Genomic DNA, 15,427 nt, shown 5'->3' on the forward strand with positions numbered 1-15,427 from the left:
GAAGTCATTATCAGTGCCTGTTAAAAACAGTTCCAGAGAACAGCAGAGGAAGATAACAAGTGCATATTCATAAAATACTAATCTACAAAATTTTTAAAAATGCATTAATGGTATATGCTAACATATACAGAAGAATTTTACACCACATCAGTAGTCTAAAATGCACAAAACTTAAAGCACTAATGAAAACATATTAAACCTCAAGAGTTCTTATTTTATTGTTTAAAGTCTGAATCCCATATAACCTTGTAAAATTTTCATGCTTGCCCAGGTTTAGTCACTTGAGCATCACATGTGAAGATTTGTAACGAAGGTTAAGTGCATAAATAAATATTTGTGGGCCTGATATGCTAGGGAAGGACCCAAACATCATCCAGGCAGGCACAGAAAATTTAGATTTCTTTATTGCTATTTATTTATTTCAGAGCTATACAGCTATTAACTATGCTCTCCTCCAGTAATACATATTGTCTCCAGGATTGCTGGGGTCTTTCATGCCTCAGGAAATCTTGCCTCGCACTATATTCCCTTTGGTTCTTTTCCTGCACACAGCCCTGCCTGGCCCTCCCCTACTTTCCAAAACACTTCAGTGGTGCTCAAAAGGCCTAGCACAGTTTGATTTTTGTTCCATTTCTAGAGAAGCAATTCCTTCATTGCCTGCCTGGAGCTACATTCCCTTAACTGGGAACATGGTTGACTTGACAGATGGTATGTCAGCTGAGTTAAACAAAACTCCTGAATTTTGAAGGTAAGTCCACCATAAATTAAACTACCTGACAAGGTCTGAAAAGAACATATTTAATGATTTATTTGGGTTACATTAAATCCAGCACAGCTGCAAGAACATTTAAACATTTTGCTTAACCCCAAAAATGGTAGATCAGAAGCTTAGATAAACTATTTCCAGCTCTTGTGCTGATACAATTTGTGATCAGTATTTTATTTCCTGCCTTTATTTCTCTTTGTCAAGAATACATGCCAAGTAATATTACAGAAATCTGTACCCTCAAACTGCCATTTCTCCTGGGCTTTAAGAATGCCCTTTTTTTCTTTTAGAGAAGACAGGCATTAGTTAAAGAACTTCTAGACTCCCTCAATCAGGATGAATTACATGGCAGTAATTTAGAATAAGAACATACCCCTTAAAATGTAGTAACATACTGAAGTGTCTCAACACTTACATCCAACTGCTGGACTTGAATGTTCCACAATGCAAAAGCAATATTCATATGAGCAGAAAGCACGTCTGAATTTCACCCTTTCAGAAGTACCTGGCTGCACTCCAGAGAGTTCTGTACAGTTAGTTCTTTCTTTAGATACCAAGAAAAAAGTGCCATATTCGTTAATAGAATGGCTGCAAGCACTAAATTTGTTGTCCTTTGGCCAAAAAGGGCTCAAAGTTTTTTTTAGTTTATTAGAACGCTACTTGATGGGGGAAAAAAATGAGAAAAGTGACTAAGGAATACCTGGAAAATAAAAAACCCTGCAATTATATGAAACTTTTGACCTTGTAACAGCTGCAAAATATGTTCCTGAGAAAGTTGTCTTTATGGCACTTCCACTGCTGTGACAGGCTCCTGTCACAGACCAGGGAGCTGCAAGGAGAGCACAGTGAGGCGAGTGCCTGCCGTGTTCACCTGTGTGTGCAAGGTGCCAAAACAACCCTTGCCTGGCATTCCCTGCAGGCAGTGCTTTAGCAGAACAGTGCTCAGCTCAAAGCATGGACTGAGGAGAACCCAGGAGAGGAAAGCTGATAAGCAGTGAGAAAACCTTATGTTAGGGACAAGCTGATAAAACTGTGTGTGTTTGGTCTAGCAAACAGGAGATGAAGGGCACACTAAAGAGTCTGGAGCAAAGCACAGAACATGCAGTGAGGAAACAGAGCACATGGTCTGTTCTTGTGCTTTGTCATTCTGGACTGCCTTTCAAGCAGGGGCTTAAAGAAGATTTAAAGGCTATCATGAAGACAGGCTCCTTCCCCATACCCAGAGAAATCAGCAATATTCACAGAGCTTTCTTTTACCTGATCAAGAGTTCTTTAGCTGACAAAATTCATATTACTAAACCTTCTCTCTCAGCCTGTTCAATTTATTTATGCAAGCTATAAACATTTGAAATTATTTAAGGGAAAAATTAACGTGTTTTTGCTTGCAGCTAAATAGCATGAATATTTATAACTGCCCTGTAACTCAATCACTATTTATTCCACTAACACCTACCTGTGAAGTCATGGGCCTGTTAGCAGGTCAGCTGTCAGGACAATGGGATAGAGATAACTTGACTTAAAGAGCCCTGGAGATTATTTCCACCCTTTACAGTTGCTATGAATTCTTAAAAGAAAATAAGGCTCTCTTACATTTTTGCTTCTCAGCAGATCATGGTTGGTCATCTTCTCTCAAATACAATGGAAATGTTTCTATTTTTATTAAAATGCAATCTTTATCAAGCAAGATTTTCAGTCCATTAAATATTTGCTGAGAGACCTACTTCACATTCATGTATTTTCTTTCCTCTTTTCACATGAAACCACAAGAACATTAAAAAAGAACTCCTTATGACACATAATGTTAAAATGCAAACAAAATAATAGAAAAAAAATTAGGTTGTTAATTGTGTTGAACGGGTATGACCTCAGACAGAAATTTGATTGTTTTTCTGATAGACTGCATGTCACAGACAGGTTTTATTAAACACTATGAGACTAGAAGATTTACAGTCTAATAAATATTTCAACTCAGGGAGGCTTTCTGCAAAACAAGGCTTTGCTCTGCTCTCCTCCCTTCTGCTCTGACTCCTGCAGAGCTGGTTCAAATACAGTCTGGCAACTCTGGCTAAAACCTTTTCTCTTCACTGCAATCGATCATATGCTGGTATTCAAACCCACAGATTTATTTGTTTAAAGAAAACGCTCACTTAGAGAATTCATGAAATGTACAAGAGAGGGGAGATTTGGATGCTGTTTTATATTATGTCTTTCCAAACTAAAATTGCATTTAACTTTTCGTAAGATATATAACAGCATTTTAACTGCTCAGCTGCTGCATTTTGATGTATTTAGTAAGAATATTTCCCTGTATTCCATTTACTAACATATCAATATAGCAATTTAATTAATTCTTAAAATCAGAGAAGCATTTAGATTGAAAAGACCTTTAAGATCAATGAGTCTAACTGTAAACCTAATACTGCCAAGTCCACTGCATTCTTAGCTAGTCTGAGACTATTTATTTTGGTTTAAATCTTATGGCAACTGTCAGCTTCTTCACACAAATTAGATCCCATCAATGAAAGCTGTCATTTCTTGTTCAATGTTCTTTATGTCCATCTTCAGTAGCAAGAGAAGAAGCACTTGTCCTGTGGCCAGGCTCTCCTGCTTGTAACAGTGCAAATTAACTGTACCAGTTACTGTGCACAGACACAGCTGCAGAGGGAAAGGGGCACTCCAGATCTGAGACTTCAAGATATGCTTGGGCATGTAGAAGGGTTTTTCTTGTTTATTTTTATAGCTGGCTATTTAATCACAGGTGTTTTTCTTGGACAAAGGAAACAAAATAAAAGGCAACTATCAGAATTTCCCAGCTGTAATTTTACTGTATGCTATACACTGGATTTAACTCCAGCAGCATGCAATGTAGCTGCCCCATGATTGTTTCAGTACAACCACCTAATCTAAATCTTGGGGTTTTGTTTTAATGACACGACCTCATGGTTATCTACAATGTATGTCATTTTAGCATAGAATAATCCAAAATAACAATTTCCCCAATGATACAACACTTCAATAATAAAATTTGTCCTTTTTAGTAAGGACAAATACAGAGTTGTTCATGTAGTGTGACACTGAGCAACCTATATGACCAAGTGACCGATATGCAGGGTGAGGACACTTGCAGGACTCCAACCATAACATTTGTTGCACAAGATGACACTATGACCCATCTTAACAAATAACTTGGCCACCTCCTATAGTTTCAACATAAGCTGAGGTCTTCCACATTTTCCCATACTAGTGACACTGAGGTAAAAATAACTCCCTGACCTCCAGAGTGTAATATGACACGTGAGGTTTAGTTTCCTTTATCCTCATGGCTAAGCTCTAACACTAAAGCCCAACTGTTTGCTCTCACTTCACTAAGTCTTCCAGACTCATGTAAAAGTAAAGACAATAATGTCACCAGTGTCACCAATAAGTGATTTAATGTGCCATTAAATCAATGCTACTGGTATTCAGAAGGTTCATAGCCTGTGGGATTTCAACCTAGCAGTAAACTTTAACAAAAGTAAATACTTTCTTCAGGAACTAAAGTATACCGGTAAGTGTCCGAAGGACAGCTTTCAGTGTTTTCAAAAGTTTGATTTATGGCACTTCACAGTATGTGACTGGGAAGCTGAAAAGGCTTTTCATAGTTCTGGGGATCTTGCATAACTCGGGAAACTCTTGGTAGTTCTTAATTAGTCCACTATGATTTGCTCTGTGGGACACTGCACACACCAAGTAATCAAGAGCCAAGTGGGGAACAAAGGAGCAAAGTGCAAAATGCTCACTCAAAATAGCCTGCTGAGAACTAATTTCTGAAAAGTTAGCAAAGTCAACCATCATTTTAATTCTAGGGCTGGATGCCTTCTAATAACAGCAAAGAATAGATTTGAAATTGGAACAACTATGCTGACAGAAAAAAGACTAAATGCATTAATAGGTCTATCCTATTTACTGCAAAGGCAAATGGACTAGCAATAAATTCCTACTCTTAAAGACTCTTTTAGCATTGAGATATTTTAAATCTCAATTATTAAGGTGTACTTTTAAATAGTGAGACATCCTGAAAATCTTCCTCATAGAACGTGTAGTCTTGGGCAAGAACTTGAGTGAAAATTTCAAAGTTGTTCTGATCTTATGTTTGTGCAACAACATGGTTTTCTTTCTTTTACAAGGCTTGCTAATTAGAACTTATTTGTCTCTCTTACCACATGCACACAAGTCTGTTCCCCTTAGAGGCAAAATGTATGAGATCAACGTGCATTGGCATATTTCATTAGCACACACTGTGTAGAATCCACACAGAAAAGTATTTGAAATTATTTTTGGAAAATTTACTTTTAAAGGCAACCTAAACTTGGATCAAATACATCTACAGAATCCCCCAGAAGTCTGAAAGTTTAGGGAATAAAGGCTGTCCTTACTTCTGTTCATCCAACAACTGTTCCTACACTGTAAAGTATTGTGTTATTATAAGTTCTCTAAATAAAATAGCAGAAAACATTTATTAAAAGTCCAAGTTTATTTGTACTGTACAGGTGTTTCAGGGTACTTCAGTAATTCAGAGAAAAGTAACAGGAGTGCACTAAAAGCAAAGATGGAAGAGTGGGATCAGCACTGATGGGGTTGTACTGTAACATGCTGCATTCAAAGTGCCTCTGCTAAGGAACATCTGGTTGTATTTATATGGCAAAGTTTGGACTCAGCATGATAATACAAACAAAATGATGACATTGGCTTCAGCCTCTAGTAACCAGCTGCTTGCAAAAACAGTGTCAAGTACTGCTGAGTATGATCAGAGTCTTGTAAGTTCCACACTCCTGCTTCTAATCAGAGAGAGAGAGACAGGTACCACAAGTATATCAAAAAGGACTGACAATAATAGAGAAGGAACCTCACTGTTTTGAAGAAAGTCTGAGCAGCTGTATTAGAAGGCCAGACTTACTTTAGATAAAAGAACAACCCTTTAAACTGTCTTTAAACAGTCTCATCCAGGAGAAATTTATTTAAATGTTGTTGAAGTAGGTTACAAACATTATAACTAAGGACTTCATGTTCTTCAATCACAGTACCCTAATTTGGGACCTGAAACAAGAAAAAAAATACTTATTCTTAAGATGCTATTTTTTGCAGCTACAAATCCTCCTTAGTTTGTTTTTATATATAATCACTTTTAATAGCCTTCAAAATAGACATGGACAAAGAGCATTATCTTTAAAAATCCCTGCAGTGTTATAAGGCTTGTGAAACAATGATTCTAATTCCTATGACGTTTCCAGGAAAACAAAGACTGTGATTCATTCACTCTCAATAATAAAATGCCAGATGCTCATGAGATTAATTCAACACAGATAAGACAATTTGTATAATCAAAGGGTAGGATCTCAAAGCTGAATGATTTAGTTATCTAAAACATTAAGTCAAACCATCCACTTTAAAACAAGTATATGCACATGGACTATTTTTTTCCAAATAAACCCCCAAATTTTACCAGGAAAAACTTGATGTACTGCACATCCTCCTTGCAATAGAGAAGATTACATGAGCAAAAGAAATGTAAAATTAAAATATAAAGTTTGTGACATTAATCAAAATAGTGATAAAAGAGTCCTGGAGACCTTTGAAGTTTACCTGAAGATGGGGATATTTTTGCTGCTGTTTCTTTGCCCTCCTAGTAAAAGTAACATTTGAAAACTTCTCCATGTGTTAGAAGATATCTATTCCCACTTCTGCTTTGCAGCATGGAAAGCACTGAACAAAAATGGCTTGCAATAATGTGCAACAAAGATATGTGTAAGCAAATAATAAATTTTGAGAGTAGATAAGACAGTGAAAAGAAAAAGGTACCTGAAAGGCAACAGAACCAGACAGGACAAATAAAATTAAAAGATGGGATGTCAAAGCTTATTTTACAATCTGTTCTAAAAACCCATCAGTATAGGGAAGCTAAGTTTTCCATAAAAGTAGGACTAATGTTAATCTTCAAAGTATTTAAATAACTGCAGTTGGACAAGAAAGAGACATCCCACAGTTTCTGTTCCTTAAAGGGATATTTTCTACTCGCCCCTCCTCTGCTCCTAGCTTACTCCACATTTGTACTTTGGTGATTATGATAGTTAAAAACCAGCCTTCATAGATGTATTGTTTTCTGCCAGCTTAATGGGCAGAATTGCCTCACAGAGGGGGCTGGGCAAGTGCCAGAAATGCTGAAGGCTACTGGAGTAGGAGGAGACTATGCAGCTAAGAGTAGGGGAGGTAAATATAGAAGCCTAAACTTAGACCTTTCCCTTTAATTGCATAGCACATTGGTGGCTGTGGTCACTCACATCTGTACCTGCTTAAACCATCTACCACAGAAATTTGTGTGATGGAAAGATGAAGGTAAAACAAAAGGGCAAAGGATCAGTGAATTTGTTTTTGTTAACAAAGTCATTCAGCTTTAACCAAAGAAAAGGAACAGGTGCACTTCCATTTATTTTTTAACTGATTCTGTCTCCTGAAATACATGGTTGATACTGTGTTTGTTGTTTGAAATTATTAAGATTGAAAAACTACCAAAAAATAATTTGTGCTTTTAAGTACTTATAAAAATTTGCATTTGCTGGATCTGGCTAAACTCCCAGATTTACTATCCTGAATAATTTCATGACCTCTGTGAATAACTCCTGTGTCCACAGTATGTACACTTCAAAACAAACATCAAAGTGGTCCCAGGACTCATTCTGTGTGGTAGAATACCAGAAGGAACCAGCATAAACCATGAAACACATGACTGGAAGCAATATTTCCATTGTAAGTTCCAAGCTGCAGTGAGTACTACTTACATTTACATAGCACCCCTTCAGTGCTGACCCTTAAGGAGCTCAGTGCACACTCATTCTTCCATTAATTAAGTGCATGAGCAACACATTCTTGGGGGACTTATGCTGTAAGGATATGCTTAAACTCACCAGAATGAACTTGTGATCAAGCACAAAGCTGATGTATAAGGTTCCAAATTCACTTAAACATAATAGCAATTTTTACCTTGGTTTTGTCATGTTCTAAAACCATTTAATGAATATTGTGTGGATTTGGTTTCCTGTAATCTGATGCTATTTCAATTTGGTTTGCTCAGGAGTATTTAATAGTTTTTTTCTTCAAGCTTTTTGAGTTGAATTACATTTTCTAAGATGCATCTAAGTGGCAATATTAGTCAGACACAAAAAAGCAGATAGGGCAAAACTCACAGACTTAACCAAAACTCATCTGGCTTTGCTGTCATTAGCTGAAGGAGATAAGATCTTAACTTGATTAAATTAGTATCAGATAAAACCCTAGTGGAAACAAAATCTTTTTTAGCTGTTTTTGTCTGCTAGCATTTAGAGAATACACACTTCTGTATAAACATTACTTACCAGTGGCTATTTATGGAGCATCAGGGAAGAGCCATAAAATAATGTAATCTGTAACAAGAGAAGAAATAAAGGAGTCCAGACTTATATTTCACTTCCATAGTAAAATAGAAAAAGTAATTTATAAAATATGAACCTTACCAAAATGAACAAAAATATCTATCTGGATGATTATTCTGAGGTGTGCTCCTGCTAACTTGCAAACATTTCAGAAGCATTGTCTAGCCTTATGATCTCTCATACCAATGTCTACAGCGTTTTAAGTCCTCATAATTCAGGTGGTGAACTTTTATTTTGAAACCCTCAAATGGGCACTTTTTCTAATAAATATTTTTCAAAGTTCAAAATTAAAATGTCATTCTCTATACTTCCAGTATATGCCTAATAATTCATTTCCTCTGTCTTGTTAGTTCTCATCTATTTCTTGTTCCTAAAGGCAATTTTATAATTAGCTCACATTTTATGAATCCATTTTTTTGAGTAGTGAATGCTGTCTACAGTAGATTCAATCATGAGAGAGTTTAAAATGCAGTCTAGCAACAACCAAAATCAGCTGCATCTTTTACCTTCACACTCAATCCACTTTTTGATTAACGTGTGAGACGACTGCAAATACCCATCTACCTGAAAATCCTGTACTATAGAACACAGGGAACTAGCACGTTTGTAGAATGACTAAACACTATTACCATCTAATGATTGCTTTCTGGTTCATATTATCTTTGTAACAACCATCAGTTTCATACTGTAAGGATTTGATTATATTCTGCAGATGTCATCTATGTTTTTATCTTCTGTCACTGCTGTGTAAGTGCTTAAAAACAAAGAAGTCACCTATCAGGGCCCTTAAGCTCCCAGAAGGCAGCAGACTGGTTTTGTTTGCTGCTTTGCAACATTGCCAGTAGTTTTAGCAGGTAATAGATTTAGTATAGTTTGTGTTTGACAAAAACCAAACAAAGAGTTGAGACAAACATAATTAAAGAGCTGAGATGATCAGGCTCCTGCCAATGAGAGTTTGTTTTGCTATTGTGCTTTATAGATCAGAAATAAAGTCTAATGTAATTATCTTCTCCATGTGCACTTAAAAAGCCAACTTTTAACAATAAAAGACCCCATACTGTCTTCATTCATTTTTATCCAAACACAATGTCATGAATATCTGGAGATATAGATGAGCACAGCAGTTGCTTGGTAGCCTGATTGTCTCTGTGACAACGAAGGAAAACAACAACTTGATAAAACACACAACCTTTGAGAGAGGAAGCAGAATGGAAATCAGAAATGTAAGCCTTGTGGCAATAGAATTAGACTCCACTATTGCATTTACTAGCACATTTATGGGTATTACAGTGCATAGTTTGCCTTTCCCTCTTTTTTTATGGCCTTATGATTTTTATTTGCCCCTAAGATTTTTACCCTCTTGAAAAACTTCACCTCGGACTTATCTGTGTCAGATGGTAGATAATAACCTTGGACCAGGGAAGGGAGGAGTAATTAAATTGTTCAGAGTGAGATTATCCTGCCTCCTGAGCCCTGTTGTCTTTTGAGGCACTGACCTTCCCTTTGCCTCGCAGGAAGCAGCAAAAAGGCAATAAAAGAATATTAAGAGGGGGCTGCGGCCTGGGGTTCATTGGCTTAGACAAGTTAAAAGTATTAATCTGCTAGAGGAAGACAAGAAAGCTTTCATTACACTCCAGATAGATCTGCTGAATGGCCAATTCCTTACTATTATACACAGGCTCCATGGGGCGCTTTTAGTCACGATTCTGGTCAGTCTATTACATGTATTTTAACGGAGCCAAATTTTGGGTGGAGCTATGCCCCTCTTGGAGGCTGGAACACACCAATGGTACCATTCTATTCTCATTTTCTTATCTCTTATGACGAGTGCATAGGACCTATGCAGTGGAAACCCAAAATATCACCAGGTTTTCGGGTTTCCACCCTCTCAGGCCCCTCATCTCGGGGGGTCTTTCAGGTGTAACTCATGCGGGTGTGACTTTGTGCAGCGTCCCCGGGGCCTCACGAGAGCTCCGTGCGGCCGGGCCCTGAGGGGGCGCGGGCAGGGCCCCGGCCCGGGCCGGGGAAGAGCCGTACCGTCAGCGCTAGGGCTCCTCTCCGTCCTGCCCTCCCGGGACAGGGGGAGGCTGCTGGTCCCCCGCCCCGGCTGCGGCGGGACAGGCGGCGGCGGCTCTCCTCACCCAGCGGTAGCGGAGGGGCCGGCGCGAACTCCGCGGGGCAGGGGGGAGCTCCGGCCCTGCAAACACCTCCCTGCGCACCAGCGGGTGCCGCACAGTCCCGCGCAACCCCCGCGGAGCCGGGGGGCTCCTGGCGACTTCTCCCTCGGGGCGTCCAGGGGCGAGGAAGCGGCTGTGCGCCGGGGAAGGAGGCGGGGAGGGAGGCGGGGACGGGGGCGACGGGCGGGGAGGCCGCGGCGGCGATGCCGGCCCGGGGGGGCGGGGCGGAGGGGCCGCCATCGGTGTCGGCTGGCAACGGGCGGGGAGCATCCCGAGACAGCTCCGCGGGAGCGGACGCAACGCGATTCCGGCCGGCGCAGCCCGGGTGAGGCTTAAGCTTCCTTCCGGGCTCTCCTTCTCCCTTCACCTTGAGGGAAGGCGGGCAGGGAGCGGCCTCAGCGCAGGGACTGCTGGCGGCAGCGCCCGCCCTGCAGAGCATCTGGGGCGGCGGCTTTGGCGACCCGGGCTGCTGCAAGGGTGCGGTGCTAGCAAGACAAATGCCGTATGTGTTTGTGTATTGTCTCTAAAGGACGCCCCAACCCTGACAGCCCCCTTCTGAGGCGGGTGCCTGCAGCTACTTCCTTCCCGGGGCTTGTAATCCGCGTGAACCTCGCTTATTTTATAAGGAGGAAGAGGGTCCCCGCCGCTTGTGGGGAGCGGAGCGGCCTCGCAGAGAAGTGACAGCTCTGCAGATGATCGCCCCTCCTGCAGCCCCCAGCGCTCAGGCCGGCGGCGACAGCCCCTGGGGTCACGCTTATGGCGACTGGAGGGTGGCTTTGGGCAGCCACGTGTTCCTTTAGTGCTTTTTTTTGGTGGTTGCAGGTAGTGCTCTGCTAGCGAGCCGTGGCACGGCACTGAACTGGCCTTAGTGAGACCCGCAGGTCAGCACACCTTTGCTTGCTGGCGTTCAATAGTGATTTTGATTGTTTTAAATGTTTTTTAAATGAAGCGTATTAACTATTATCTGATCAGGTGCCACCTAAAGAGTACACATGGGTGTAGCATGTGCCTTTTTCCCCCCTTTTAAGAGGTTTCCAAGCCCCAGCATGGAAAATAAGGTGAAGTACTTTAACAAACAGTTGTTCTTTCTGTCTTTCTCTGGGACTTGTATAAAATTCACTAGATGTTCCTCTCACTGCTGCAGCTTCGTGCACTCCCAGCCTAAATCAAGACTGATCAAAGAGCTTACTTCTGTTTGTTTCCTTGGAAATATAAAAATAATGAAAACTATGAAAAAATATGAAAATATTACTACCCTCTGATAAACTATCGAGTTAAAAAACTGTCATAGTAACTTCTCTTTCATGCTTTTTGACTTGACAAACATACCTTCCTTTTTTTTAAAAAACGAATGCTACAGCCAATTCTATTTGATCAAAAGTTTATTGATAGGATTTTGTTTATTATGCTGAAGATGGTGTGTTTATATATGCAGGCAGAAAAGAGCTGGTTGAACAGATCAGATCTTTACTGGGAATTGTTTTTGTTGCACGGGCTTCCTGTCTGTTAAGCATATATATGGTAGGGCAGTGATTGTTCTCTCACCAGAAAAACATATCCTAAAAGCTGTAAGCCTTTCCCATGTAAATGTTCAGACCATTAGGTGCCTAAATATATACACTGCAATGAATAAGTGTTTCTGAGACTTTCAGCCTTTGCTGTGTTGGTGCCTGGAGACTTTGATGTTCTTTGCCTATATAGAGCAATCTTGAATCTTGCTCGTAGGGCTAATCATTGTGTTCAGAAATAGGAATCTTACATCTGGTATATACGAATAGCCAAAGTGTGTATGTGAAGCTGTGCTACAATGAGAGTTGTTTTATGCAAACAAGAACTAAGGAAGACAGAAGCAAGAACACCAGAAATCTCCCCTAATGAGCAGGTATTGAATAAAAGCACAGCAAACACAGTAAATGTTTAGCAGTTTGGTACTTCATCTTTGTCATAAATCACTTGCAGGTTCATCTCAGGTCGAGCAACTGACGACTGTTCTGCTCAGTGGGAGAAACGGGATCTTGGCAGATGGTTCCTCTTTCCCTCCCCTTAAAGAAGGGCCACCCTGTAATGCAGAATTGGTACATTGCTAATTGCATGTTAACCTGCTATCAGCTCCTCTGGTACCTGCTTGCAGTATGATAGATCTTACCAGAAGATATAGTTTTGATGAAACAGTGAAAGATCCTAGCTTCAGATCACTGTCCTGGTTTCTTATCATAAGTTTCTATCAATAGCAGAGTCATTTCAGTGAAAAAAAAAATCTACATATATCAGCAGAAAGATTCTTCACATCTGCAGTGATCAGCAAAAAAAGAGTTGAAGACACTGTTGCACAAGGGTGAGCGATGAGGAAATCCACATGTTGGTTAGCTAGTGTGAAGGCAGAACTCTGCATTAGACACTCGTGTCTGGCTTTGACAGCACCAGAGATTGTTCTGATAGTATTTTTAGCTGCAGTATATTAGGATTATTGTGTATTAAGAATGTATACTGTTTGTCTCCGGTTCTCCTCCTCCAAGTCTCTCTTCTGTTTCCACTGAAATAATGATCTTGTGACAGAATCATGGGTTTTAACATATTATGTGGTTTTTTTTGCTGACATAGCTTCAGTTTTCTCTAGTCTCTGCTTGCCCTCTTCCTTGGTAAGTTTTTTTTCCAGTTGGTCAAAGCTGCAGATTCTGATTTCACTTAAAATTAAGTGAACTACTTGAAAGAAAAAAACCTGCCCGAGTTTTGTCAGAGGTGGTATAATGCATCATGTGACTCAGGCAAATAAGCAATTCTTGTCCTGAAGGCTTTAAAAGGCACATAAAACAAACAAGACTAGAGAACAGAATGAAGTATCCAATCTTCAGTGAGCTGTGGTACACACCTTCAAAGCAAATCATAGCTGTTATCACATTTCCAAAATGGGGAATAACAAAAGCAGGCTCAGTGGGGAAGGAGAGCTGGGGGACAAAACAAGTTAGGTTGAGAGGTACTGTGATTGTTCTTTCCTGGGTGGAGATAGTAGGGCAAGAAACAGTCAAGGTCATCAGTAACAGAACTGTATAAAACTGCAGTCATGTACTGCTAGTTGAGGTGGAGGCACTTGAATGCAGGTAATTAAATGCCCCTCTGAACTCCAGACCATGAGGTAAATCATGGTTACTGTTCATGCAAAACTGGCTCTGCGTTGACACACCAGGTTAGATGTGATTTGGATTTTTCAATTGACTTAGATCATCAAAATGCATGAGTATTCCAGGTAATGTGTGAATGCTTCTGATCAGTTTATACTTTGGAAGGTGTTCAGGAGGAAATGGGAATGATGATTAGGATATTTAATTTAGAAATCATAAAGCTGTGCAGTTACCACCAAAACAGTGTTTTACATTTGTGAGCAGTTCTTAACATATTTATGCAGTTTTGTCCTTTTGCTGTAAGGGCTGAAAATGAGCATGGCATGTTTTCAAATGGCAGTTGGATGTCATAATAGTAGCTGTAGTATTCTTGTTCCTTCCGCTGACATTTGTTCAGGGTGAATTGCCTTCTGAAAAACATTTGCAACCAGTGTCCTGTCCCAAGTTCTTTTCATGGAAATGGAAAGACTCAGTTTGGAATTGAGTGATATTTTTATACAAGTGTCATAAGTGTTCTTTTAAATCCACTTCTTACAGCCAAATTAGTCATGAAAACATCTGCTTTGATTATTCTGCTGTTTTGCAGAGCTTTTTGATGATTGCATCATATTTATAATTGATTAATGATTGTATGCAATTGCAGATAATAACTTCCTCTTGTAAAGCTTGTAAATAACGTTGTGAATTTTGAGAGCACATGTATTTTTGGAGACTTAGCTCTACTACCCCACGGAAAGTCAGGCGGTAAGTGGTTGCAAATGAATTTGGTACAACATAGATGGAAGAGTAAATAAAAAGAGAAGCAGGTAAAAACTGGTGTTATAAATTTACTTTGCTTTTCCTTTGCAGTTTTGCTGGCACTCATCTGTAGAAACTGTGGGGATGCCCCTTTTCTAGTAAACTTAATTTTGTTGGAGGTGCCTCATAATACTCAAGCTTTTAAGTTCTGAAATGGCAGTGATTAGTTTCTGGAAGTCTGAGAAAATTTTGTCTAATTATAAGTGTGAAATTTGATGTCTTCTGATGCATCTGTGATACTAGATGTTGTCTCATATTAATGATAAAATGTGTGTTTAGTAATTAAGCATCTTTAAGATGTTTATTTGGAGTATGGAGGGGAAAATAAATCAGAAGGCATCCAGCTAAACAGATTGAGAATTTCCCTTTGTGTTATTTAAAAGAACACAGTCTCTAAAGATTCATGAATTGGAGATGAATGATGCAATATTTTTCAATAAAATTTTTTACTCAATTTCAGTAGAGGTTATTTTTTTAATTGGTTGTAAATAATCTTTATAATTTTCTCATCTTCATTCTAGTTCAGGGGTGTCAGGTCATATTTTCTGTGCTTTAGTATACAGGTGTTTGCTTTATGATAAAGGAGGAGTATTCACTCCAGAAAGGTGTGCCTGCAAAAGCTTGTATATTCATACATTACTAGATGCACAGGTAGTTTGGGTGACTACAGATTGACCTTTCAAAATTCCCATATTCAGGTTTTTTGTTCTCTCAGTTGACAAGTTTGTTGCAGTTAGAAAACCTTTTGTAAAAGGTTTTACAAAAAACCTTTTGTATTGTTACCTTCAAAAAAGCACAAAATCTGCCCCACACTAGATTAGCTGCTTTATTCTAATTGACCCAGATTTTCAATTTTTTTCTATTCTATAGTAAATGGCTGAAGTATATACTAAAGGTTTAATCAGGGGCATGGCAAATGAATAGTTGTGAAATTAATTCTGATAGATATGTAGGACCTATTCCTTGTGCAGGTGATAAGCTAGTAATCTTAAACTTGTGTAAAATTATTCTAATGGGTCTGATTCAGAATTATCAATGTCTTCTTGAGTTAAGAGGTTTTATTAGTAGTAACTTGCTTTTGGAAGGCATGGGAGCATTTTCTGGAGACTCCAGAAGAAGGTG

General features: G+C 39.4%; 1 protein-coding gene and 1 long non-coding RNA gene across 9 annotated transcripts in view; one reads left to right on the plus strand and one right to left on the minus strand.

Annotated features, from left to right (window-relative positions):
* Window positions 1–15,427, plus strand: part of SLC7A6 (solute carrier family 7 member 6) — a 42,653-nt gene that overhangs the window by 2,696 nt on the left and 24,530 nt on the right. The window contains exon 2 of one of the 8 annotated variants that reach the window (XM_056501083.1): window positions 638–748. Coding sequence is in view for 2 of the 8 variants with exons in the window: in XM_056501081.1 (XP_056357056.1) it covers window positions 13,542–13,572 (31 nt within the window). In the remaining 6 variants the exon portion in view is untranslated. The other 7 variants (XM_056501088.1, XM_056501085.1, XM_056501089.1 and 4 more) reach the window with 7 other exon arrangements.
* LOC130258056 (uncharacterized) lies at window positions 759–10,639 on the minus strand. Its single transcript, XR_008841429.1, has 3 exons — window positions 10,249–10,639; window positions 8,155–8,202; window positions 759–5,842 (listed from the first exon to the last, which is right to left on the minus strand). It is a non-coding gene; the product is annotated as an uncharacterized LOC130258056 (long non-coding RNA).

The sequence above is a fragment of the Oenanthe melanoleuca genome, chromosome 11 (assembly GCF_029582105.1).
Source record: "Oenanthe melanoleuca isolate GR-GAL-2019-014 chromosome 11, OMel1.0, whole genome shotgun sequence".
Lineage (NCBI taxonomy): Eukaryota > Metazoa > Chordata > Aves > Passeriformes > Muscicapidae > Oenanthe > Oenanthe melanoleuca.